Source organism: Ammodytes marinus (genome assembly GCF_949987685.1).
Source record: "Ammodytes marinus genome assembly, chromosome: 16".
Lineage (NCBI taxonomy): Eukaryota > Metazoa > Chordata > Actinopteri > Uranoscopiformes > Ammodytidae > Ammodytes > Ammodytes marinus.
Genome location: NC_137220.1, coordinates 19,124,863 through 19,152,494, shown reverse-complemented (window position 1 = coordinate 19,152,494; position 27,632 = coordinate 19,124,863). Strand labels below are relative to the sequence as shown.

General features: G+C 39.7%; 3 protein-coding genes across 4 annotated transcripts; all 3 read right to left on the bottom strand.

The window, feature by feature from the left end:
* Positions 1 to 1,955: 1,955 nt before the first annotated feature.
* On the bottom strand, positions 1,956 to 4,536 carry LOC307262368 (pleckstrin homology domain-containing family F member 2-like). The gene is made up of 2 exons (XM_080043229.1): positions 4,253 to 4,536; positions 1,956 to 3,847 (listed from the first exon to the last, which is right to left on the bottom strand). Exons 1-2 carry the CDS (start codon positions 4,494 to 4,496, stop codon positions 3,282 to 3,284), a joined length of 810 nt encoding a protein of 269 aa, XP_079899355.1. The 5' UTR covers positions 4,497 to 4,536; the 3' UTR covers positions 1,956 to 3,281.
* Positions 4,537 to 7,695: 3,159 nt separating this feature from the next.
* bglap (bone gamma-carboxyglutamate (gla) protein) lies at positions 7,696 to 8,985 on the bottom strand. Its single transcript, XM_080044226.1, has 4 exons — positions 8,849 to 8,985; positions 8,571 to 8,618; positions 8,055 to 8,139; positions 7,696 to 7,900 (listed from the first exon to the last, which is right to left on the bottom strand). The coding sequence occupies exons 1-4, from the start codon at positions 8,904 to 8,906 to the stop codon at positions 7,798 to 7,800; spliced, it is 294 nt and encodes a 97-aa protein (XP_079900352.1). The 5' UTR covers positions 8,907 to 8,985; the 3' UTR covers positions 7,696 to 7,797.
* A 2,189-nt stretch (positions 8,986 to 11,174) lies between these two features.
* On the bottom strand, positions 11,175 to 15,026 carry mgp (matrix Gla protein). 2 transcript variants are annotated; one of them, XM_080043408.1, is made up of 5 exons: positions 14,910 to 15,026; positions 13,346 to 13,426; positions 13,174 to 13,203; positions 12,848 to 12,959; positions 11,175 to 11,771 (listed from the first exon to the last, which is right to left on the bottom strand). In XM_080043408.1, exons 2-5 carry the CDS (start codon positions 13,404 to 13,406, stop codon positions 11,615 to 11,617), a joined length of 360 nt encoding a protein of 119 aa, XP_079899534.1. In that variant the 5' UTR covers positions 13,407 to 13,426; positions 14,910 to 15,026; the 3' UTR covers positions 11,175 to 11,614. The 2 variants fall into 2 exon arrangements, with proteins under 2 accessions (XP_079899534.1, XP_079899535.1); XM_080043409.1 differs by having other exon boundaries at positions 13,346 to 13,422; positions 14,910 to 14,993.
* Between the last annotated feature and the right edge of the window lie 12,606 nt (positions 15,027 to 27,632).

Here is a 27,632-nt window from a genome sequence, read left to right as displayed (position 1 = left end):
TCCACTTTGCATCTATTATATGAGAAATTTTTCAATTAATGTGTTTTTTTTTAATAAAAATGGCTCACGTCATCACATAAGCATGCATGTAAAGGGTTAAAAGCAATTACAAATGAATGAATATTTGATATGTATGTGAAGAGGTCAAGTGGGATAAAAGGTTTTAAAAAAAAAAAGTAGAAAAAAATATTAATGTATAATGTTTTTATGGCAGTTTATAGGGAGAGGACGTTTTTGTCCTCTAAGGTCATGAGAGGGAGTATTTATTTGCATCTGTGACTGCACAAATACTAAACATATATCAAAAGCAGTTTTATTGCAAATCATTAACATATCCTAGAGTCTAATTATCCCACTCAAAAAAATCCACTTTGCATCTATTATATGAGAAATTTTACAATTATTGTGTTTTTTTAAATAAAAATGGCTCACGTCATCACATAAACTTGCATGTAAAGGGTTAAAAGCAATTACAAATGAATGAATATTTGATATGTATGTGAAGAGGTCAAGTGGGATAAAAGGTTTGTAAAAAAAAAGTAGAAAAAAATATTAATGTATAATGTTTTTATGGCAGTTTATAGGGAGAGGACGTTTTTGTCCTCTAAGGTCATGAGAGGGAGTATTTATTTGCATCTGTGACTGCACAAATACTAAACATATATCAAAAGCAGTTTTATTGCAAATCATTAACATATCCTAGAGTCTAATTATCCCACTTAAAAAAATCCACTTTGCATCTATTATATGAGAAATTTTTCAATTATTGTGTTTTTTTTAAATAAAAATGGCTCACGTCATCACATAAACTTGCATGTAAAGGGTTAAAAGCAATTACAAATGAATGAATATTTGATATGTATGTGAAGAGGTCAAGTGAGATAAAAGGTTTGTAAAAAAAAAAGTAGAAAAAAATATTAATGTATAATGTTTTTATGGCAGTTTATAGGGAGAGGACGTTTTTGTCCTCTAAGGTAACCAAGGCGTAGTAAAAGTTAAGGATACCCAAGGGTTAATAAATATTCAAAACAAATTTGCATTATAATTATTTCAACATCCGTGTTTATATTGTGGAATATAACGAATTGTAGAAATTTTACTTTTCACAAGTGAGTTTTAAATGGAAAGTTCAGCCTAAAACACATTTCATGTCAAGTTATATCATTACTTATAATTCATTTAACTATTTCATGTTGTCGCTCCCTCTCACTTTGCAGCAACTTTTACATAGGCAAACCAGTTAGCTACAGAAACATCGTTACCCCAATCTACATTCTGCTGCTTTAAATAAACCTGTGTAGCTTCAAAAGGCTGCTAATACTATCTAGCATGTAGGTTGGCTTAGCTTAAAAAGGCTAAATACTGTAAATATACACTGTTTAAGTTCATATGTATGTGTGGTATACTGTTGTAATAACAGCAGCTGCTAGTTAGTTGACTCAGACATAGTTGTATTCCTCTGTAAAAAAAAAGGTGGTAGCCGGATAGTTCTTGTAGCACCTTGCAGCTTGATACATGGGATCAAAACCATTGACATGAAAATGTGACATTATGAAAAGTTATTGTTGTTATTATGTAGGGAAATGTCATTCTGAAATAAATTTCAATGATGATTGTGATTCTCTTATTAGCCTAGTAGTGAAATAACATTTTATGATGAATTTTAATAGTTAAAAGCTATTTCACCAATTATTGTTTTATTTTCCATATTTCAGTCATGTTATTCATTACATCGTCATATATTAATTTTGTGTTAATGAAGCAAGCGCAATAGGGGGTGAACTGACAACGCCACAAGGGGAATTACACCCCTGGAAATACAGTATAATATAGGATGTTACTTTTGTGTTGAATATTATAAACAAAAAAGAAGCAAGAGTCGTTTAACTGAACGGACAGGAATTAAAAATAAACCAAATCTTTATTTAAATGGGAAACAATCAAATTGTGCATAAACTGGAACTGCTGAGAAGAAAATAATTAATGTACACAATTAATAAACAATACTTTGGGTTATTAAACTTAAGAAATGGAGAATTTATTACAGTCAGCTAAAATATTTATATACAAGTCTAAAAATCACAATCTAATCTCAAATAGCAGTCCAAATTAAAACAACCTACCGGACTAAAGCTGAGGCCAACAGTTGAGAAGCAAACTACACCAAGGAGTGCTACCGCTCACATCAATAGTCACTGCAAACTAAAACTGGTGAAAAATGTTGTATCCCAGTGCTTTAACTGACATGCAAGTGAAGGGACCTTACCATGGGTGCCTAGCCTCACTATAGTTTGGCACCCAGCGCCAGCCTAAAGAAAAATAACTAACAATAGATGTTTTACCCCCAGTTGGTTCGATAACCCAAAGTATTGTAAGTAAGGTTAACAAACAGTTAACACAAATCAAGGCTAAAGCAAGACAGCAGTTAAGTAAAACTAAATGATGGCAAAACAGCAGCAGGTGAACCTACACAATGAAAGAAAAAGGGTTTAACCCGGCTCACCATGCTGCATACAACAATATTTGGTGTGGCCTACACTACTCACCACCACGGGTTGAGGTAATGAGTCCAAAGTCACTCAATCACAGGGGTGCAATCCTAAAGCTAAAATAAACAGTAAAATTAATGGGCAGCTTGTATAAAAGTGCCTTTTGTCTACCTGGTTAAATTGTTCTCACACAGTTGACACTCACCTACACCAGCCACAGCAGAGATCAGGAAGGTACAATGACACACACCTGCCTTAAATAAGGGCCTTGATTAGGGGAATGGACCATTTTTGGGCTGCATTCAAGAGCACTATGCTCAGAGAGGTTAACTAGGGCTTCTACGCTGCTATGTTAAAAAATAATCACGCTAGTAGCCTACAGATTACAAAAGTATAGTTTATTTTCTCATAGTTTCACAGTAAAATATAAGAGCAGATATAAAGTGCAATGGATTTTTCACACGCAAAAAGCGAATCAGACATACACATATGATCTAAATCACTAGAGGCTTGAAAAAAATGTACAGTCATCCCCCAAATCCTCTTAGATCAGCAATATTTACACAGAAGATGACGGTCCTTTACGACCACTTTACAGCAACCGTTAAAAAGTGCAGTAATGACACTATTAAATACATACAAACAAAATACACTATTCTACAGACTTTTAGAATGCTTCTATTGCATTAAACTCTGGATGTGTCCTTGTTATAGCAGAATTACATTTTTGATATGACGCTTAATGATGCCGATAACTGTACAAGACTGAAGACTTGATGTGCTCATGTTTGACTAGTGGCGCAGATGCATTGGTTTTGGGTAAACATAATGGCCATCCTGGGAATCCAGCCAGCTGCTTTGAGAACAGTCCTGCTCTCCGTCCTCTTCGTCACTGGATGCTGCCACATCGTCCTCCTCTGAGCTACTCTTTCCAGTGCTGTCTCCTCTCTTGCGATGTACCTCATCTTCATCATTCCTAGTGTGGCAGAGACTGCACACCCTCTGCTTCTTCGTGGGGTGGATGTGGCCCAACACCACCCGTTGTTTGGAGCACGAGTTGCAGACCAAAAAGCCACATTTTCGGCAGTGGTGTCGACGTTTGGTCGTGGTGAACTTCTTGAAGCAGCGCATGCACTTGTAGGCGAGCTGGTCTGGGATCCACGTAGGAGCTAAGGTGGGAACGGGTTGGCAGCTGCCGCCCTGCAGCAGGTTCAAACAGCACTGTTCGATGTGCTCCATCCAGGCCAGCTTCTCCTCAGAAGAGGGGGCAGACACATAAAAGGACTTACGTTGTGTGCGGATCAGCCATTGGTTCTTCATCACTACACCGTCTTCCAAGTCCTCCAGCTTCATGTGCTCTGAAATGACAGTGAAAGAGTGCATATTGAGAAAAAAACACATGCAATTCAACTGTTCAAAACTTCCCATTTCTGCACAAGACTTATTCAAAGGCTATGCGATAATAAGTGCATGGTTACTGTAGCCGCCATCTGTGTACTTTTGTTCGTAGTTAAATAAAAAGTATTTTTCATGTTTTCCTTTCAATTTAAAAGCATTTTATAGGCGCCACAGTTAAAAATGATATAAACTTGCAGTTTGACCATGAACCTTCCCTGCAGGGATTATCTTAATGTGATTCGATCAAGGGTAATAATAATAATAATACGTTTTATTTAAAGGCACCTTTCACGGCTCTCAAGGACACTGTACAATCAGACAAATAACCAGTACAAGCAATGCAGTACTCAATGACGGGTACTCACCTAAAGGGATGATTTTCTGTTTTTGGTACCAGCGGCCGTTGAGCAGAATGCTACCGTAAACCAGCACATCGTTAAAGAGGAAGAAGACCTTAGGCTGAGGCTTCCTCCGACCCTGCTTCACCAGGCGACCCTGTCCCTTCAGAACCCGACCTGGTTTGGACAGGGGCGTCCCCGATGGACCAAATGAATTCTCCACCGCCTGGATACGCTCACGGTTCTCCTTAGCAAATGTCAACAAGTCCATCTTGATGACTTAATACTGCATGTGTTCAACTGGCTCACAAAGGATCAGTGCAGCATGCAACCTAGTCCTGCATGAGTGGAGTATTTATGTTTGCTGATGACGCTGTGGGACTTTCTTGGTTCAGAATGAAGTCAAACATGTTTTACAACTAAGGAAAGGAGAGATGTGGGGCAAGGGGTTTTTCCAAAACAAAGCATTTGATCAGCTTTGAAAAAACAATATATGAACAACCACCAATAGTTGACAACATTACAATGATGGCTTTTGCCGTCATCAAATGACTAACAATCGTCATTATGCATCAATAATTATGACTCAATAATCTAATACGACATAGACAAACTGCTTTGCACAATCAATACTTTCTCGTTTTATAGTCTATTTTATATTGGTGCTTATTTTATATTGGGCATTTTGAAAAAAGTTAAGTTTCGAATGCTTTTCATGAAGTAATTTTTTTCTTTAGCGGATCATGGAGTGTAAATGGTATATTTAAACAAAGCTGCAGCCATGTGCTAGCAGCTCAGTGAGGCTGCACTTCAGTGCATGTTTATATGCAGGTAAAATAATGTTTATTGTGATGATCATCTCATTTGTGCATTTAGCGTACTAACATTTGCTAAGCCTCATAGTGGCAACCAAAGGAAAGAAAAAATCAAAAAAGCATGTCAAGCTTAAAGTATGTAACCATTTTAGCAATTATAACAACATGTGATATTTTGGGTGAATATAAGATGCAATCCAGATGAAACAACATTCAAAGGGAACCAAGCAGCAACTTGTGTGTCAGGCAACTGAAAAATCTTACACTAAATCCAAAAGTAATAGACTATTTATTGCACAAGTTGATGTGTCAAAACCTGACACAGTCTTGCGGGACTGGTTGAGCAGATAAGCCAGAGCTTGGAATAAAAAAGCAACAAACTCAGGTCGTTTAGTCACTTACATGCAGAGTTTCTCACAGATATTATGTTGTGTGTGGGCAGGTTCACCTTAGCCAAACTTTTCAGCAGGTATTATGTCATGCTGCAAAATACAAACGCCTTTCTCATAGTCTATTCAATGAAACGTTTCTGGCAACAGTGATAATGTTATAAAAGCAATGTGGTCAACATACGCAAGGCAAAAGTCAAGGGGGAACTCCAAGGAGAATATAAGGCAAAAATATAAGTGCTGGAGGGAGGAGGTTTTGACATTTCCCTGCCTCCGGACTGACTTAATGAATGGAAAGTTCCCAGTTCATAGTTTTGAAAACACGTTTCCTTTCAGTCTTTGTTAGGGGACATTCCCGAGAGCAAACTCACTGCTTATCAACAGGTCCTCACAGTTGCTTTGCTTGATTTTTAACTTTTAATTTTTCATGCAGACAGCATGTAATCGATCACCAGAGTCTGGCACACAGCCCCCAGTACTTGAATTTTACCCCTCGCCTTTTGTACTCAAAAGCTAACAATATACGAATACTAATACAAGCCTACAGATATGAGAGTGGGGACAATCTTCTCGACCAGACAAAATATTTTTTCTTTCTTCCTGTTTTCTTATACATTAGCTAACACATGCACATGCACATGCACACGCGCGCGCACACACACACACACACACACACACACACACACACACACACACACACACACACACACACACACACACACACACACACACACACACACACACACACACACACACACACACACACAAATGCAGTGCTTCATTGTGTAAACAGTATTGTTTTTCTTCACTCAGTGCTCAGTAAACCTTATCTCAATTAATTCCTCTGTTATCTCTTCCAGGTTAGATGAGATTGACTGGAAAAAGACATCAAAGTAGTTCCGTCTGTGACAGAGCATGCGTGCGGCAGACTTGTCTGACTAGATACGTAAGACTCAAGTGTAAACATCAAGGCCAAGATGACAGTTTGTGCAGCCCACATAGCTGCAAACACAACAAAGAGGCCGTGTTATAGGCAAAGAAAGAAACAACCCCAAGTTTATACTCAAAATGAGTGTCAGTGGTGTTTCATTACTATTTTGTGTTAACAGTATATTTAAGTGTAATATTAAAAGAAACACTTTCCTTCTTTTTTTCACAGTAAAGTTTAGTAAATGTTTTTGTCAGTGATTTATGAATTTTGCCAATAAAGGTTAAAGATTTGATTGTGAAAGTTTTGGCCGATTTTTGTTGAATTGTTTGTCCAAAAAATGAAACACCCCGACTGATCTTGAACTTTGAACGATCTGTTACTTTATTCGTCTTTCCTATAGACATTCTGGCACCATCTTGTGGTGGAATAAAAGTAAATCAAACAAACCTAAAGTACAAACAATAATTTCCCCAAAAAATGTATATAAAAGATCATTGTAAACTAGAAATTGTGTGGCAGTTTTTCTGAATTTTAATTTTGTTTTATATACTTTAAAAACATTTTTTTTACTATTCTTTGTATGCCCTGAAATGCAGATCTCTTTGTGTCTGTCCCACATACATTAGGTTACATGTACATTTGAGCACGTAAACAACCCCACTGGTCGTACAAACAAAATGTGCCAAGGTCCATCCAGTCTGGGGATGCCTGGTTTTAAATGTTTAAAATTTTGTGCGAGAGTCGAGATATTTCAATGAACTCATGAATATACATGCTATTGTGGACTTTGCAGAAAGAGACCAGAATGCCTTTGAGAGTTTTTAGTCTTAAAATCAGAATAGTGCATTTAGGTATTAAATTAAATAATTATTTAATTAAATGTTAATTGGACATGAATCATTCAAAACATGGTGTCTTGTAAACCCTCAATTGTATGCATGCTATAAAAACTCAACAACTCCTTTGTACTCAGATTACCACAAATCACAACTGGGACATCCAGTGGCCAAAAGTTGTCAACGCAGTTTTAAATTCCTGTTAATCCAGAATCCCATGTGAGGCCTAGTGATAGTAGCCTGGCTCTGCCCGCCCACCCACTTCTGCCCAAATTTCATTGGTTTGGTAGCACCAGGCTATTGTGATAGAGCACACACACACACACACACCACATAATTCAATTAATCTTTATTTATATCATAAGACTGCTCTACATTTTGACAGATATGATGGAATCAAAGAGACGCTTCTGTGGGTCTGTGCAAGATGGAAAAAAAAAACTCCACATGCGGACATTATTCATCTTGTTCCACCCACACACATCTATTTGTAGCAGAATGCTTTTTTTTTTTTTTTTTAGCTCTAAGGTGATATTACAACAACTACTAATAAAACAAAAAGACAGTTGTGATGAGCAATCAGTTGTCAGGGGTTTGGGCTCTAATAGGGGATTGGTCCGTAGTAGGCAGTGTAAGCGGCAATGATGCCATTCGTGTCCATCATGTCTTCACAAGCCAGATTGGCCTCACACACTTCTCTCAGGCTGAGTGAACAAAGAGAGAGAGAGAAAGAAAGAGAGAGAGAGAGAGAGAAACACCGGGGAGTGTTGATTACATTAATGCGTAGAAATTATTTGAGTATGCTTACCCAGTGATTCCTCAGATAAGTGATGTGAAAGCAAAGGAGGTGGATAATACCTCTCCAGCTGTGTCAGGGTTAACTCTCCAGCGGCTCTCTTCTGTCTCACCACTGTGGAGGCTTGCTCCCTCTCCACGAACAGACCTGGACATCATGCACATTTATAATTTATCAAGAAATAAACAAGATGTCTATTAGCCAACCTATATCCAATACATGTGATAGATTCAACTTATTACCGACAGTGCTAAACCAGACTTCACATGTCACAAGTCAAATATGGATCATGGTAGAATTTAGAGAGTAAAGAATGAAAAACATGGTTGAACTGTCCTTATCATTATCCAAATATATCTAATAATTCAGACGAGTATAGTAGGCTACTAGACTAATATAACAACATTTTTAACTAATTATTAATTATTTATTTATTTTACCGGGCAGCACCTGGAAACATTTGAAATCTGTGGGAATCAGTAAGTTTGACATTAATCTTTAAGGCTAAACTGATTAGAAAGATGTTACGTTAAATTGATAGAACAGTGAATAACCATAATGCTGAATCATGATCTTACTGTTCTGAGCAGGGTTGTCACCGGCCGGCTGGGAACCAATGGAGGCATCTGTCAAATATGAGGGGTAAAAATATAGCCTTAATATAAAAAATGTTGTGTATATTTTCTTCCCAGACAGTTTATGTGTGTGTTTAAAAAAATTATATATATATATATAAAGCAGCTGGTCAGATATTTAGTAGTAGATCTAATGGTAGTATTTACACTTTTTTTAACAGAGCAACATATATTAAAAACAGTTATTTGAATAAAGAGCTTTGCTATTGAGTGGCTCTCACCTGAAGTCAGACAGATGACAGCCAGGGAGCAGAGAACCAGGACGGCCAAGGTCTTCATCTTTCAGCTTCTTTCTTCACTGTCGGCAGTATCAGGCAGCAAGTAGGACCAGAGACTTCAACAGCTTTGTCACTCTTCTCTCCCTTTCTTTCTTTCTCTTACAAATATATATATATACTTGGTTTATGGATGCGGCCCTCACTATGACATGGGTACATGATTGGTCAGGGAATCATGTATCAAACACCCACGCAGATGCAGGGACACAAACCTCCCAAAAAAAATCACGTTGTACAAAAAAACAAATTTTTTTGTGCATCCATTCACACAAAGAAAAAAAATTGGACACACAGTCAGACGAGAAAGAATGTGGAGTCTGCACCCAGAAGGTGGGTATTTGTTTTGAAGCATAGGTGATGGGAGAACAAATGTGGGCGACTCACAGCCACAATGATCAGCCACTGGAAGTGTATTTTGAGGGAAAATATCTAACACCTTGTGTAGGTCGTTTTAAGCTGCTGCTGAGAAACCTGATTGTTCTTCATCTCATTAACTCCCTCTTCATCTTGAAATGGAAATGTTTTTTTGTGAAAAGTTGAAAGAAAAGTTGTTGTTGTTGATAACAATAGACAAAGTTTGATGACCTTTTAGGAATGCAATGCCAGCCAGCAACCTAAGGAGGTCAGAGTTTTGCAGAGTTACAGCACACTTTTACATGTAGGTCACTAAGTGCATGCGACAAAAAATAAAAAAATAAAACATGTTATAAAACTGAACCGATCCCACATGATGTGACATGATTAAAGTCCGAGGTCTCCTCTTGTTTATTGCAAACCGCGGTGATTTCCTTCTTGAAGAGAGCAACATTTAGATGTAGGGTCATTTCAGATGTGGGAAGATACTTTTTACCAAAACAAGTGGGTGATTTGCCAATAAAGCGGCGGAAAGTGGAACATGGCATTACATTTTAATTGAAACACAATCTGCCACTAGAACTTTTTTTTTTATTCCATCTTTGAAAACATCCAATTCTTTTTATATAATATTAGTTTATTAAGAAAGAACATGAAGCAGGCTACATTGGATGCCTCGTAGCTACTACAACAACATATTATTACTTGCCAGTGCTCTGAACTTTAATTTTTGATGTGAAAATATCCTCCCAATTTTTTTTCTCTGCGGATCGTCTTGTTGCTTTTCTGACTGGCTATGTCGATATTGGACCGGTCCTGACAGTGTTACATGGGGTGTAATTTCACTGTCTGGGTCAATGCTGGTGCCTTGTCTTGTTTCAGGGACAAACTTCAGGAATGTAGCTTGAGGACAACTTTAATTGTGCACACATGCAGTCTTGTGGCCACAAAGAAATAACGGAAGGATGTCCAATATGTTTTTCTAGGACCGTGCCATGCTGACATCCACTGTGTTCTGACCTGTTTTTGTTTGTAGGAGGAAACTGATACACAGATGTCTGGTGCATTGGACGGACAGATTGCACATTCTTCTGCTGATTACCAGAAACCAGATACATGTTAAAATCAGCTGTTCTGATGTTTGAGTAATATGTGTTTAACTCCACAACAATCCGCCAGTGGTGGATAACAACAAAACACATTTACTCCATTACTTTGCTTTAGTGCAGTGCTGAAGTGCTCTTATGCCACTTTCATGGGTCAATGTTATACTTTTGACTCAGCGATATATTCATTTGACACATAGTTCCTAGAAACCTTACATTATGGTGTAGCTCCTAACATAAAAGGAAATGTTACGCACAGGTTCAGAACCTTTTTGGTTTGGGAGTGTGTGTAGTTTTGGGCCCCTTGTGACATTTCAGATGTCTGATTTCAGTAAACTTATCATATAGTTCCACTATTAATCATCTTGTGACTATCAGATTTATCTTGGGAACCTTTGGAGGGGCCTGACCCATAAGTTTGGGACCAATGGACCAAACTAGCTAGTGGTACTTAAAGCAGGAAAAACCTCTCCTGACCTCCTTAACACAGCAAAAGGCTGCTCGTGCACTGCAGCATCAGAGTGAACAATCTAATAATGTCATATTTAAACTAAAACTGCTATCCTTTCTTTGATATTTCTCCTGGCTGTCCTCACACACGGACTTTATCTCTCTAAACAAATAAGGAAAAGATGCTTGTTTAAAAATAAGCCAACACTATTCCTGCCATTTCATCAACGTAGAACAGTCACATAAATTGGAAGTCTTGCTATAATTTCAACATCTGCCATGCATTGTGAACAAATTTGGCTCCCGATGCCAAATGTTCTCACACACACCCATATGGCAAACAAATAACATAAACAGGATTGAGAGAAAAACCCAGTGGAGGGGATTTTATTTTTGACTTCAAAGCAGTGGAAATAATCACTGACAGCAGTGCGAGGCTGGATAAATAGGTGGATAATGTTAGTGGATAGTGGAGTAGAAACACTTTGTTGAAGCATATCACATGAAGCTCATAAATGCCCGGTAAGGTGTGATAATAGTGGATAAAACTTATCCCGAGATTACACGAGAGATGGGCTGGGAATTTTCTACATGTGTGCGTGTAATGGTGGCTTGCTGTAGTCGCACTGAATGCCTCTGTGTGTTCGTTTTCTATAAAAAGTGCTTTTTTCTTAAGAGGCCACAAAAACGACCACATAATAAACGATACAAAAAGTTGCGATATGTGGAATATAGGAGCGCGGGTTAATTCCCAGGACGTTATTGATAATTGTGCTTGTTTGACAGACAGACACTTTAGTTAGTATCGACGAAACGCGGCTGGCCTCTGGGGCACATTTCTGGCTCCAAAGTATCTCTGGTAGGCCTGCTGGAAGCCGTGGCGGTAGGCGTAGAAGCGGCAGGGAGAGAAGTCCTCGCAGGTCTCTGCACGCCTCTCCGCCGGAGACTTTATCCTCCTGGACAAGAGGGAGACAGACAAAAGCAGACCATTCAATTCAGTTCAATCAAAGGATCAAAATGATCCATTTACACATAGACATTTGTTCCAATTCAAGATGTGTGGGGTTAGAAAAGGCCATTATAATCCAACCATTTTAATCAATTAATTGACCCATACATTTGTACATACAATTCCTCAACACAGCATGAAAGGTGTCACAAGTAGTCACAAACATAGGACTTGCATTTGTGACTATGAGGAAGTTTCAGTTTGTGTTTGTTCTAGCATCCCCCCTTGGGCAAAAGCGGTCGTGTTTTGACAACACCAACTCACGGTCCTGGGTGATCGGACCCGGCCAAAGGCATTGAGAAAATCTATATAAAAATGTGTTCTTTCACTTGTAATGTACAGTGAAATTCATGATCATAATAGAGATAATCAGTGTCTCGGAAATATTTAAAAGTTCTTCGGACCTACTTTAAGAAAGATTCTGAATACATCATTAAAAGCTTTTTTTTTTTTTTTTTTAATTTTTGCCTTATTATGGCTGCACCACAAGTGGGATAAACAGAGTGGAGGCAGTAGGCTCTATAAAGGGGCTATTTTAACATTATCTGTGCACATATGGAATTTGTGTGCCACCATATTGGCGCAGTTCATGCAGTTTTACAACACTGGCGCTGCATATCATTGTCGTCACATAAATCATTCCTGATGATGTGACCCAAATATATGCCTCAGTTTACCACATTGAGTGTGTGGTTTGACAGAAAAAAGTAAGGGAAAGAACTTGCTTTTGATCCTCCTTGACAGAGACAGAGATAGTTAGAGGAAAGATTGGCATATGGAGGAGACAACTGCAAATCAGAAACATATGAAGACACCCAGGGGCTCGTATCTTGCTTTTGTTGCATTTTTTCCTCAAATCATTAAATCTTAAACCATATCCTCAACCTCTTTGTGTTTGTGTCAGCGGATGTTTCTTAATGATCTACTGTATGTGGGTATGTGGGTTTACATAATAAGAGAAAAAGAGAAGTGCAATGTGCTGTGTCTGCATGTCTGTGGTCTGACTCTGCTATGTGGTTTTACCTCATGAGGTTGTAATAGTTGAAGCCATTCCCTCTGGGTGGGTTGTATAGGCCCACATTGCCCCTCTGCGGCGTTATGAACGAGTTGGCTTGGTTCGGGGGCACGAACAAATCTGCAAGCAACACAACTTTATTAAACAAGAGTCCCTGTTTCAATCGGGTCAGGCATTGTGCAACAGATGTGAATTAAAGGGCTGGGGGGGGATGGGAGGATACGTTAGTGACGGATACAATGAGGGTTCGATACATGGTACAGGCAGTGACATACTGTACTTGTTAGAACTGCATGCATGTTTTCCCATGAACGAGAGAAAAAGATTTCATCACCTTCAAGGGATTCTGTGCTTTCATGAGAGTCTACGGGAAAAAACATGGAATGGGGTTAATGGCAAATGAAGAATCACTGTCTTAATAAAACATTTAAGAAATATATATATTACATGGTATAAATAGTTAAAGGCTGCCAGTGGGTGACAGTGTGTCAGGGAGGGATCTGTACCATAGCAGGCGTAAAGAGAGACCGCAGCACAGAGCGCCAGAAACTGTAGAAGGCTCCTCATCCTGGGGCTTGTTTATCTGCCTGGGGGAAAAGAAAAAAAGGAGAAAGTTGTTTCGATGAGTTAAAAGGGAAAAGTGGGTTAAAAATGAGAGAGAGAGAGAGAGAGAGAGAGAGAGAGAGAGAGAGAGAGAGAGTGAGAGAGAGTGACTCCTTGAACTGCGGGTAAACAGGGAAGAACCACATGCAGGGATTGATGGCTGAAAGTGGCAACGTTTCCCCCCTCTCTGTGCCTGTGGTTTTCTGCGTATGAAGGCTGAAACCAGTCATCAAATCCACTGATGTAAAATATCCTGTAGATATTCATCTGTACATGCCAAGCCTATATTAATGAGACCAGGCCCAAGATCTCCACTGAGATATATCACTGCACTGGACTTCATCCACAAGCACCACTGAATAGCTGAGACCTAGGTTTTAAAGGAACAACCATGATTGAATAGCTGTGGCTGTGGATATCAGTGAAACTGCCAAATAATTCCTTCAGCTAGACTTACAATGCGTTGTTATTATAATGTGGCTCTCCACACGCGCACACACAAAATCCACATGCACTCAAAAACATGTAACAGTAAGTGACCTACGGTAAGGTGTATGACACCTGTAAAAACAGCGGTCAATACCAGATGTCTGTATACACACACACACACACACACACACACACACACACACACACACACACACACACACACACACACACACGCACGCATATGCACACATGCATTCACTGTATTCGCATGCCTGCACCGCAGAGAAGCCTTCATCCCCACCTTCTGTTTGTGGGATTTGGAAGGGATTCTGTTTCAGCAGCCCGGCTTTTCCCCATCAATAGCAGCTTTCATTATACACAAACACACACAACTGACACATGGTCGCTCAAACACACACACACACACACACACACACACACACACACACACACACACACAAAATGCTCATAACATCAGCCCCTCCGGCGTATCTTGGCTTAAGTGGAACCCAGACTAGCACAGGCCCAGAAACAGCAAGCCTCGGGCCCAATGTTCAAAAGGCAACTTCCAAAGACTGGCAAGGACATCTAGACCAGTGTGTATGTGTGTGTGCGTGCCGTGCATGCGTGCGTGCGTGTGTGTGCGTGTGTGAAAGTCAGGTGCTGACAACAGTGTCTACAGAGTTGTTATGCCTGTCTCAGACTCAGTAGGGGTCGTGGTGGGTTCATTTTGCCAGCAGGCAGAATGCCCACCTTAATGGAAAAAGCCACAGGCATGATGCCATGCCATCCTGAGGCTACATACTAAGTCCTCTGTCTTCACACATAAAACTTGTACTGTGCAGGCCTACTGTAATGTGAGGATAGCTCGTTGCAACATTACACTAAAATAACAATACAATCATGCATTCGTAGGACATCAGCTAATTAATCAAATGAGTAGTTTTTCCAAAAGTTTGTCTTGCTTAAAGGATGTAAACTACCTCTACTTTTAACCTGCCTTTAGTTTGAAGAGATGATTAGCTTCAAAGTACTTACCGTGAAAGATAATTATGGAGTAAGAAGTCTTGCAAAAATCTCTCTGTGTGTATTTTCTCCCGTGGAATATCTCCTAATTCCTCACAGCAAGGCTTCTTATACACACCTCTCTTCTACCCACACCCCTTTATTCCTACCCACCTCCCCTCTCCTCCTCCCTGCTCATACTATCAGCCCCCTTTTCCACCATTTAATCAAGTTTGGGTATTAGCTCACTCTCTCCCATACTCCCACGCCTCCAATGAGAAATACAGTCGGGCAAGGGAAGGGAAGAAAAACAAGCAGGGGTAAACAGAGAGACAGAGAGGGGGTGAGGGAAGGCTGGCACGGGGACATCTAACCTGCTCCATCACAGGTACATGAAAATATTCACTGCTGTTTGCCAGCATGGCAGATTGATGAAAATATATTGACTGACTCCACTTTCAAGCACCCACATGTCTCAGAGCAACAGTTGGGTTGGTGTGTTGTGCTCGAGAGCAGACAACACTGACTTTTGAATTCGAGGGAGTTTTTTTTTGGGGGGGGGGAACTATCCCTTTAGCTGTCATGAATGGAAGCTGTGATCTCATGTAGGTCACGGACATGTGTTTTTGAGTATTAAAGCAACCTGTGTTACTGCTGGTGTTCTAATAACTGAACACAGCACCCAAAACAATGGAGTTTTTTAAAGTATTTATTTCAGTTTAGGTTTTGTTATTGTTTTGTCTTAACTATCCTTATCAGTAAAACATGTATGGTGAGTTACCAGTAAAATAAAATAAAACAAAATTTAACCTATTGTATATTATCTTAATGTATGTCAATTTAAGTTTAAAAAATGTACAAATAAAAATAGAAACCAACATGTTATCTGTTGTTCAGTCTCCGGAGCCAGATCAGAATTTTTGTGGTTTTTGGTCAGACTCCAACACAGCCTATTTTTGGGCGAGGGATGCTCTTCTTTGTGGTTTTCTATAAACCTCCCCTGACTTGTTTTCATGTTATGTGGATACACCCCAAGTTGCACAGCCTTGTGTGACCTTGTGTCCCTTCATTGAGATTATCCAGATTCCAAAAGTGTTATTGTGAAATAAAATATGCCTTTCTGAATGATAATAACCATTAGTATTATTATCACCCTGTATTACTCAATAATGTAATTGAAAACTTAGTTTAAAAAAAACATACTGATACAACAAATATACCATCATACCGAAGACAGTTGATATGTCTGTTTACATTAAACGAGTACTAAAAATTGCTCAGGTCGAGTTAAGCCCACCCAATTTCAATATATCGCAGCTCAAAATGTGTTCTACCAAACATTAGACCATTGAAAGGTCCAGTCAGCAGGTCCTTAGTACACCTAAGTTAAACTTAATGTAGTAGTCAAACAGAACAACATCCCCATGGTGTGTGTTTATCTGAAAGTTATGCAATGCCACATCACATTTGGCTCACCATGCACCCTCTGTGAATAGCTGTGCGAGAGCGGACCCTCGCCAACAGTAAACAAACCCGAATACCCTGACATGCAATGCCAGGAACCGACACCACTCAGACAGACAGATAAACATTAAGACAGACATAAAGATGGAGATAAACCCTGCCGACCAAATCAAACCAGATCAAAGCTGAGGTGGCTCAGGTTTCAGAGAAATCAGATGGAGCAGCGAAAGAGAGAGAGAGAGAGAGAGAGAGAAGGAACATGTTCTTGCGGCCTGGGAAGTTTTTGGCTCAGAAGGCCTCAGACGCATTCAGTGATGTGGTCATATTAGGCTGTTAACTCTGGAACCAACTTAGCGACGCGGCGGCGGGTCTCTCTAACGCACATATCGAATGTCCACTTTCCACAGGCAGATACCAACACAAAGGCGGGGGGAGAGACAGATGAATGAGAGGGACTGTTTTCTGATGTTTACGCTGGACACGGGGGGACTTTTTGACTACACTTAAGTAGTGCATTCCTAAACTTAGCAACGGGCATGAAGAGAGGCAAAGACAGACAAGATGGAGAGGGTGATTTCATGGAAAGAAATAGTCAAATGGTTGATTTCTTTTTGCTCGCCTCCTCCCAGGGTTCTCTCTTATTTAGGCATATGCCCTCTCTCTCTCTGCCCATCTCTTAAGTCATATTTCTACTCCCTTCCATCAGTACTTTTCCCTTTTCTCACTCCCTCTAATGTGGCTGAAGTCCTTTCTGACCAGTTACACTCCCTGTACAGTACTGTTTGTGGTGCAACCAAATATCTAGCTCTGCAGAAATGTTATTAATGCATGCAAGAGGGCCAGAATCATGTTTTTTGCAAGCTGTGAAGTGTGCCAGATGAACGATAAACAGCATGGCTGAGTGTGATGGTTGGAACTAACAGAGCCCTGCACCTGCACAGTACACCTGGCCTTGGAAAGCTTGAGAGAAAACACAGAGAATGAATGCAAAAGTTTAATAAAATAGTGCATTGGATTTCATAATGAGGGCATGACCGCAGATTTGTAAACTATTCAAATAATGTCCGCAAAAACACAACCCTGTAACCTGTCTGTGCCGGATTGTGTTTCCTACAGTGGTGGAGCAGGTGCACCTCAGGCCGTTCTGTGGCTCATGTTGGTCAGAACACAAATACGACAACAAGTCCCAGAAAAAAAAAGGTTTGGCCCTTAAGTGGCAAGCCCAATTTTTTTTCCTGCTATTTTTATTGACTTTAATGGTCATTGCAGGTGATTCACTCCTTTAAAATCTATTTGAAAACAGTGGACAGGGAGTGAGTGACTCAGACAGAAAACATCATGGAGGTGGAGGGAAGGGTCAGGCCAGACTGGATGAAGCACAGACGTTACTCAGGACTGTCCTCCCTCTCTCTCTCAGCCTCTGATGGTTCCTGCTGACCGCTGGCTGTGAATTTTGCCATATGAACGTCAATAAAAAACTTCATATGGATTGATGGGGGTTGCATAATACCGCTGGCATCCTGCATCCTGGATCTTCAAGAGTGTGTTTTCTGTGCAGAGGAAATTCATTTTGCATTGTGTTTTATGTTGTTTTAGGCCATTTGGTATCACACCATTCATGTAGAAGGTAGACAAAACCTACAGTACAGAAAGCCTTATGCTTTTGAGAAAAATACAAGGCATCTGTTGAAAAAGTGAAGGCACTAAAGAGTGTGATTGGACAACAAAAAAAACGTAGTTACCGTCTCGGATTGCAGTGTTTATTTGAACAATTTTCGTCCACCAAAAGCTGTATATTTTCAAAAGAATAGTCCAAAGTTTTGGGAAAATAAGAGTTTTGTCCTCCATTTCCTAGAATTACATGAGAATGTCTGTACGGTAAATATGAAGACGGAGCCAGCAGCTGGATAGAGCATGTGCCAAAAAAATTTAAAGGAAGAAAGGGGAAAAAATTTAAAGCAAGAATCTCCCCGCTGGCAGACCGATTTTATTACCTTTGAACTGAGCCAAACTAGCTGTTTCCCTGCTGTTTGCAGTCTTTATGCTAAGCTGATTGCTCATGTCTACCATATTCTACCCTTTGGCAAGAAAATAAATTAGATGAAATGTCAAGAAAGTTTGCAACAAAAAAGTAACCATATCTTCCTATGTTCCTTAAACGTGACAATCTGAAAGCAATGCTAACCAGTGCAGTGTTCTACTCCAGAGATCGTCTAAGCAATACATTATTCTGTTACATGACTGAGTGAGTGTAGAAATATATTTGGATTGCTAATCTCTTTGGCTCAGTTCATGTTAAGATGGGGGGATTTAAGATCTTGAACTGCAAACAACTACGATGATATTTAAAAACTCTCGATATCCTTCTCTCCAAACTCTGCAGAGATGGTGATCAATCATCATTATCTTCAAACTGTCAAGCTTGACTGGTGGTGGGGATAGAGACAAACACTGCGGAGTGTCTTTGCTCCTTCCCTCCATCTCCCTCCATCTCCTGTTATTACAGAGATCACATATAAGTACATATAATTCTTCTAATTAAGAAATAGGCTGCCTCGCTGCATCAAGGTTGAGTTCTGCGTAATTCAAGGGTTTATGCCTCAGTGATAGAGATTCATCTGTAGGCCTCGTAGTCAAAACAGAAATACATGTTGGGTCATAGATTTATCTGTGTGTATTATAAGTGTTTTTTTATTTTATAATATTTTGTGTCAATCTAGAAGTCTTGATATAATCCTTCAACTCCACAATGTGCTCGGCTTTGGCCTGGGAGCCGCATTTTAAAGACAGAATAAATGATTCAAGCATGTCTTCAATGTGTCAATAATTGGGGTCAATTCAGGAGACGGTGCACTATTGTGTGTGTGTGTGTGTGTGTGTGTGTGAGTGGGCGTTTATGTTTTTGATGCTGCATAGCTCAGTATAATCTGCCTCTATTTCCCATAAATGCGCTATCCAACTTTTTCGTTTTATGTGTTATTTACTTTGGTGCCCCACTGGTCTTTTGTGGTGCCAACTCTAACAAACTGACCTGCAGGGCATGCGACCAGCAACCCACCCACCCCAATCAGGAATCTGACACACACACACACACACACACACACACACACACACACACACACACACACACACACACACACACACACACACACACACACACACACACACACACACACACACACACACACACACACACACACACACACACACACACACACACACACACACACAAACGCAGTGCTTCTGATTGCTTTCAGAAACTAACAAGCACTAACAATCTATCTCAGACAGTTTGTTCATGAAGGGCAGATGAGTGCAATAAGCAGATGATCACTCTGCCCTGTTATAATGTGCTGTAGAGGAATTCCCTGGACCAAAATCCCCACAATGTTTGTTGTGCTTGACCACAAACTCAGTAACTGCAACAATCTGCTCAGCTATGAATACGATGTTGCTATGCACTCATGTCTCATGTCTCCTTTCTCTACTATTATTGCCCTTCTAGCAAAGTATCTCATTCCTTTTTCCCCTCCATTTTATACAATCTTATCACCTTCCACTCTTTCCATCTCTCCATTTAAAAAAACTGTGTCATTCTCAGCCGTTGTTATACTTCCCTTCCTTTTGGCTATGCACTCCTGCTAATTATACAAAGCCAAAGTCCAGCTTCTTGGACTCTCCATCTGCTCTTTTTGAGATTCTAAACTTAAACTCAACATATACCCAGCCAGAAAAGTAAGAATGTATATGTACATACTGTATACTTTTATGTATGGGTGATTTAGTGTGAAGGCCTGGCCGTACCAGTCATTTCAAACATTGACATTTTGTGGCAAATTCAATTCATTCTAACGGAATCTTGGCGGTAATTATGCATGCATCATATCAAGTTCCACATGGGAAAACTTGGACCTGCTAATTTCCAACAGAAACAAGCTGTTTTGACCGTGCTGACCTTTGAGGGAACAGACTAAGAGAGTCGCTGAATCCAAAATGGAGGGAGCTAACAGTTCATTAGCTGTATTGCAGTATGCACTAGTACTTGTAACTGCTTGGTATAACATTTAATTGATACCATTAGGTAACACATGCAAAATAAATAGTCAATGGAATGTCCCAGTAGCCTAGTGATGAGTTAATGTGCCGTAATAAGCGAACAACTTTAATTGGTAACCATCCCGTCTGGCTAACATTTAGCGATTAGCCAGCCAACTACAGTTGTTCACCAATTAGTTGAGCAAGACTCCGGGACCAAATATTTTGCAAAGATATGCTGATTCACTGTTTGGTACCACTCTCTGTTGTGGCCAGGTCTTGATACTACCCCAAACATTCTGCTACAGTATCCATAAACCATTTTTACTTTGTTCTTTTCTGTTATTATGGTCAATGTTCTTTTCTTTTTTTCCTACTGGTGGTTTCAGCTTGTTATACACATTTGACGGCCTGTTTTATTAACCATTTTTACATTTCTTACTATCTCTCCATTCTGCTTTCCCGACCTCCTCTCTCAATATTGATGTGGCAATAACTTGCATCCCTTCTCTTTGGGTCCATCTTTCCAACCCTCTATCTTTTCTCTCTCTTTGTGGTTGTCAAAAGCGGTCAGCGTAATCACATGTGTGTGCAGCTACCGACACAACAGGCCAAATGGCAGAGTCACGGGGACCCATGCACCCAACCACCCCTCCAGCTTCTTTCAGGCTCACATTCTCTCAGCTGTCATCTTATTTTAGTGGAGCACACTCTTGGGGAAAATATGAGGCACAACTACGTTTGAGGTGCTGTGTCCCCGAATGACCAAAAGAGGTGTAATAAATAATTTTCCATAATTGAGAGGGCTGAGTAGCCAATTCTACAGCATCATTTAACTAACTTGTGGAAATAATTTGCTGCAGAATCACAGATAGCATAATAAAAAAATCAATGCTAATGGTCACACCAAATACGCTTGTAGAGAAAGAAAGTTTAATAGAAGAGCTTCACATGTTGTCTTTGCATACGCTCTGGTATAAAATGTAATTTTGCTTAGGTTCACTGAAGTTGTGTTCTTAAGTTCAGTTAATTTGGTGCTAATAAGGAAATGGAAGCATGCTAACACTTTAACATGGTGAACTCCAAAAAATGAAATAAAAACTACATATTAATGTTCCCCACAATCACAGACCCTATTTTTATGTGTAAAAAAAAAGTGCATATGTGGGATATAACATGTCATGATCTGTACCGATATGTTACACGTAGTATTATAATTTATAACCGAAGTAAGTTTGAACAGGTCCTAGCAAAATAGCTTCCATCCCCTGAATCCGAAGCCCAGATAAGAAGGAGTAGAGGATTGGACTACCCACAAAAACACATACTTCATTCATAGCTGACTCTGGTATGCATGAAGCGTCTGTGATGCTGAATGGTGGTCAGATATACAGCAGTGTGAAACCTAAGAAAGCTGTCCTCTCTGCCACATTGACAGACTGAAAAGTAAAGCAGTTGTTTCCACCTGCGGATGTCTGCAGCCAATAGTGCTGGGTCTCATCTGCCCCCTGCGGGTGGAAAAGAGTGATTACCAGAGGTAACGGCACACTTCAACACACTGTATTGTTTACAGCATGGAGTGGAAAATGCATATAACATACCAAATAAGGAACAAGTGTCGTTCCTACTTAGTGAATATACTCATCCAAATACAGCAAATTTCTACTTTATGAGGGCACTCCTTTATGTTCTTTTTTTGGCTTCTCTGTTTGATTTGTATTTCTCCTGCTTGTGGTCTAGGATTTGTTGCCAATGCTATAATTCTTGCATCTGTATACTTTCACCCCCCTTATCTTCTCTCGTCTCCTGCCAAAGCAAATAAAATACCAAACCTTTTCCTCTATGGGTAAGATAGATACAACACTAATGAGCCCGAAAAGTCACTCAATTTTTTTGGGACACATTTTGGCTTCTAAGCTCACTTTAAAACTAGATCTAAATGGGTTGTATTCATGCAAGTAAGACATGTGCTTTGGTTCCCAACACTTAGCTATGTGAAAGTACCTTGTTGAGTATCCTCTTTTGAGACCACTTCCCAGAGTCTTTCCATGTCTCTGGACATTTATGCTATTAAAATCAATGAGAGCCTCGCTGTTAGCCTGTCTCTCTGGAGCCCCTCTGACCTCTCCCTGACTGCCTGAGAGCCGCAAGCTAAGACTGCTAATGAGATATAAGCTCTGGTAGTGGGAACTGGGGAGGGCTGAAACGTGCTATTTCCTAATCTCCTCTCCTCTTTTTCACCATCTGAAGATCTACATCCCCTCACTTGTACAGGGAGCTGCTGCATGGCCTCTTTATTCCCTCACACCGTTTCCTCTTTGTTGTTATTATGCTCTGTCTTTCTCTCTTTTCCTCCCTGCCCGTCTCTTATTTCTCCCTGGTTTCCTGTTGGACCTCTCTGTCTCTGTCTTTCTCTCTCTCTCTCATTCCCACACCTTCTTTTCATGCTGCACATAGCAACTGTGTGAGTGGGTGAGCAACTAAAGTGAAACTTCCACCTTGGCTCCACATGCCTACAGCTGGGATTTGGGTGCAGAGGAGGATGTCTAAGTTCACTGTAGCGTATACTGCCAACAAAATACACTGTGGCAGAGCTGCTGATGTGATTTTTTCAACCTTTATTTGGTAGTTTTAATCACAGAGTTGAAATGGGGAGAGACAGAGACAGAGAAGACATGCAGTAAACTGCCTGGGCTGGAGTCAAACCCGGGGCCGCTGCAACAAGGACTTTTGCCTCCACCACCAGCACACCCCCTGTGGCTCTTTGTAGTTGCTTTGTATCTATTTGATATTGTGTCTCCTTGTAGATGTTCTGTGTGTCTATGTGGACATGTTGCATCTCTTATATCTCTTCTCTTTTGTATCACATTGTATGTCTCTGTGTGTCTCTTTCATCGATATTACAGGAAGTCAGAAAAGAAAGAGCAGCGTTTCTTTTCTTTTCTTTCCTTGAAGCAGAGCTGTTCTGATTTAAACTGCTCTATAAATGGTACCTACCAGGGTTGCAATGTTTTTGTTCTAATTTAGAATGCTCAGCATGGTGTCGATTTTATTCTCACACAGCCGCTAATGACATATAGGATCTTTAATGTGTATTCCTCCTGGGTTTTAACGACTGCCTTTAAGCAGCAATCACGGCATTGCATTGTTATAGACTTTGTTATGTATTAATGAGTACATTACTACACTGGGGTATTGGAAATGGGATGTTTAGCCAGCCAAGGGCGTATGTACACACATGGGACTGAATAATGAAGCTGAACATATTGTGAATTTATGGGCTGCAGGCAGAAGACGTAAACATATAAATAAGCATTTATCTTGTTTATTAAAAATATACTATCATGTATTATGGCACAAAACAGGCACCGCAAGCAATCTAAACAGGTGTGCGTGCTGTTGTATCGTGTGTGTATTTGTGTGCGAGTGAGAAACACAGGACGGAAAGAGATATGTTGAACACAGTAAACAGATATTCCACGTTAAAGGCTGTCAGGTTGCGTATAGCAGTAAATTAAGTTATAAATGATTGATTACATTTTTGTTAATGCTTAACATGTATGGCGTTGTAAGGGCACTAATGAGACAGAACAGCCTATCATTTATTTTGCCCTATAGCTTTCTTTTTAACACAGTAAATATGTGGCTGCTTGAAAAAAAAAGTCTTTAATAAGCTTTTCCTTTTCATGTGTCATTCCTTCTCATTCCAATCCAGACATGAATGCAGCATTTATGTAGCCAGAGAGAACACACGGGCAACACAGTGTAAAATTAAAGTGACTTGAGGCTCTAGGAAACATGGCCGCATGACACTACATGATGTAAAATCCCATCACATCAACTCAAAGGACTCATTTCCTCCTCAGGGGGACTGTGTTTTATGTCTTATCGTGCTAGAGTGCAAAGCTACCGAGCTCTAGCTGCTGCTGAATAACTTTTTGCTTCCCTATTACTCCTCTATTCCACCGTCTTCCTCAAATCTTTTATGGCTCTTTTCTTCATTCAGACACACAATATCCATTCTCTATCTGTTCGCCCTTATGCTCCCACCTTCTTCTTTTTTCCCTTCTCGGCTGCCTCACAGTTTTTGTAGCAGTGTGGGATGGACTGGGAGGTACAGGCATACTTGAGATGTGAGCTATACTCAGGCAGTGTGGCATCAACTCACCTGACGTGTTAGGCATGACAACACACACACAGACACGCATCAATCCCTGACATGAACATTCTGCGTGTGTACATTCACTTGTGTTGTGAACGTGAGCAGGATAAAGTCATGCACGTGCTAGTCTATACATGAGGTTTTCCTTTTTTTTTATACATGTGTGCATGTACAGTATGTTAGTGTGTGTTTCTCTCTCTGGGTTCCCTCAGTATCACCAGCATCTGGTTGCTATTAAAGATGAAGTCAGCAATTCTGAAGAATGCTTTTTGTCAAAATCACTTTTTGTAAAAATCAGTGAATATCTCATCAAGATCGGCATCTTGCTAGCTACTGTGGGTCCCCTTTGTTTACACACCAGTTTACAAAGCCTAAAGTGTTTGTTTTTTACAGATTTTTTTATCTGCACACTTACAGTACTTACAGGTAGGGAATAGTGAGGTTTTGACAAAAAGTGATTTTGACAACAGGCATTCTCCAAAATCGCTGACTCCACCTTTGATGCTGCTTCCACTGCTTTCAAGCACATGTGACATCATCTATCTCCACTATCGTGTCCTGTGTCATTGTCATTACAATGTCAGGCCCTTTTAATTGGTGATATCCAATTAGTCTTTCCCTCTGAGGAGAAAACACTTGCCGATCCAATCCAATCCCTGTGTCTTCTCTTAATACCACTGGAAGCCTCAAAGCCCGGATTACAGCTCCAAATCCTGCTTTCATCCTCACCCAATTCACCCTGCTCTTTGCTCTATTTTCAGCTCAAATGTTGAACAAATGTTGGCCATTTTTGATTCAAACACCTCGTGCATGATGCAAATGTGCCTCAGCACTAATAAATGACTGAGAAATTGAATGTTTCTCACTGCAGCTTAGCCTCTGGGAGTGATCTATCAAAAGCAGATGACATATAATTTGTTTATTGTGGGGTGATAGTAAAAATGCATATTAGGCTGAAAAACCTTTGAGGAAGATGGATCAAACAGCCCTTTCACTTATAAATATAATAACTATGCCCACACCTCTAGCCATCTTCCTCTCTGCTCTCTGTAAATGATTTCATTTTGAAGCGAAAAGGAAGGGCAGGGTAGAGGCATATTTCTATTCTCTCTGTTAGTTCATCCTTCAGGAATTGTCTTAGTTTTGTGGGTATGGAATTTGATCTCGCCAAGACATTTGCATAAAGATATCTTTCTTTGCCTATATACATGACGAGCATCTTTTAATTGTGCACTGTATGTTTTTATTAATACATTTATTTTGCTTTCTGGGTTTCTGAGTGCGATGACAATGTCGATACCACTTAAATATCGGGCTACAGCTGACATCTGGATAGTTTAGCACTAAAACTGGTATAAGCCCTTTACTTTGTTCTTTTTACAGATTTAACAAAAAGAGCCAGGCAAGCCTTTACATTTTATGTTGCTTATCTAAGCTAAGGCTACTGTAGCCTTACATTTATTGGACAGACTAAAGAGTGGTATTAATCCTTTCATCAAAATCTCTGCCAGAAAGCAAATAAGTGTACTTTTTAAAACGTTACTTTTCCTTTAAGACTAGTCACCTAAAAAAGTAATGCCATCCATCAGCCCAGTATGCTGCTTTGTGTTCAGTGCTCATTAGCAACTGTTTGCATGCTTACACACAGATTGTGACCATGAAAAACATTATCCATGTGTTACAATAACCATACTTCCATGCAATTTAGTATGCCAGAAAAATATTTAGGATGCCCAAAATTCTACATTTTACATACATGTATTTGGGCCGCCCAAATACATGTATGTAAAATGTAGAATACCAAAAATACCTGGATATATTACAAAATCTGGTCACATTTTGCAGTGTGCAAACCAGCATGCTTTTGGTGTCTATTCTCACCCATTAATACCACAGATCAATAAGCAAGAGTGTCAAAGTTTAAGGTGCATAATTATGACAAAATAGTAGGCTATGTCACAATTGTAGCGTACTGCATGCAAAGTACATTCTTTTTAAGCATGTAGTTCAATGCACTGCTGCCTCACAGGGCTGCGAGCATGGCTGTTACATGTGTGTTAAAGATAGTCTGGCAAAGTGACAGCCAGGAAATAACACTCTTGCTGAACCTTTAATGCATGAGCACACAGGAGAATCAAGAGGGAGGACTGATTTCTATTTATAGCCATCAAGTAGTGCAACACATTCTAAATTAATCAAGTTTCAGTATGTTGATGGTTGAGACATTAGTAGCTTGACATGACACAGAAACCAAATTGAAGTCCTTTGCTGAGGAGAAGGCAGCATTGATATTTTTGTTGTTACACCATTTTGGACATTGTTGGACACACACTTTGGTGCCTCATGCATTTACAGAGGATGGATTATATAGTGTCTATGAAAATCTTGTAGGTGAAGCACTTTCCCTGTGCTAAAAAAATAATAATAATTATGACAAATAACACAAAAGAAACGAGAGAGAATGAAAAATGTCAGCCTCACAAAGTGCCCTTGTTCTGCAAAGGAGGAATACAGCACATCCTGAAAACGTTTTGGGAAATACATCATGACGACAAATGACGTAACCCCATGAGATTAGGGCAAATCTGCCTTTAGGAGAATGCTTTCAGTCGTCCAATTAGTTTAACACAGTGGCTTCTTAAATTCTTACATAACACTGACAAACAAAGGATAATTAACCACATTCCTGGAAAGACAAAAACAACAATAGGCTAAATTCCTGCAAACATAACACTTAAACATCCAAGGCGGATCAGTGTAAGTGAGCCATTTGTTAGTGCAGTTGTTAACACTTTACAGGATTCATTGAGGAATTTTATGTACGGATGTATCTGTCACTTGAATGACTCAAAGAATGTCATTATAATCAAACTCAAGTTATAGCGCAATACGCAACCAGTCATACCTTTGGAGACAATGGTAGAAGTTCCTTTTATAAGTGGTGGAAATGCTTATATTCTAATTTGTGTGAGCACAGTGCAGTGTCTATTGTTTGCATGTCTTTTTAAATGGACCTTGAGTCAACTTATAAAGTTGATGATGATGCAAAGGATAGATCATCAAATTATAACAGCAATGAAAAGGTTTCAATGTGG

Excerpts from the sequence above, each read along its gene's own strand:
- LOC307262368 (XM_080043229.1), bottom strand. The coding sequence starts at position 4,496 with ATGGACTTGTTGACATTTGCTAAGGAGAACCGTGAGCGTATCCAGGCG. Across the intron at positions 3,848-4,252 it reads ACAGAAAATCATCCCTTTAG|AGCACATGAAGCTGGAGGAC; the intron begins GTGAGTACCCGT and ends CTGTCATTTCAG.
- bglap (XM_080044226.1), bottom strand. The coding sequence starts at position 8,906 with ATGAAGACCTTGGCCGTCCTGGTTCTCTGCTCCCTGGCTGTCATCTGT. Across the intron at positions 8,140-8,570 it reads TGACAACCCTGCTCAGAACA|GTCTGTTCGTGGAGAGGGAG; the intron begins GTAAGATCATGA and ends CATGATGTCCAG. Across the intron at positions 7,901-8,054 it reads ACCCTGACACAGCTGGAGAG|CCTGAGAGAAGTGTGTGAGG; the intron begins GTATTATCCACC and ends TTGTTCACTCAG.
- mgp (XM_080043408.1), bottom strand. The coding sequence starts at position 13,406 with ATGAGGAGCCTTCTACAGTTTCTGGCGCTCTGTGCTGCGGTCTCTCTT. Across the intron at positions 12,960-13,173 it reads AAGCACAGAATCCCTTGAAG|ATTTGTTCGTGCCCCCGAAC; the intron begins GTGATGAAATCT and ends TGTTGCTTGCAG. Across the intron at positions 11,772-12,847 it reads AACTATTACAACCTCATGAG|GAGGATAAAGTCTCCGGCGG; the intron begins GTAAAACCACAT and ends CCTCTTGTCCAG.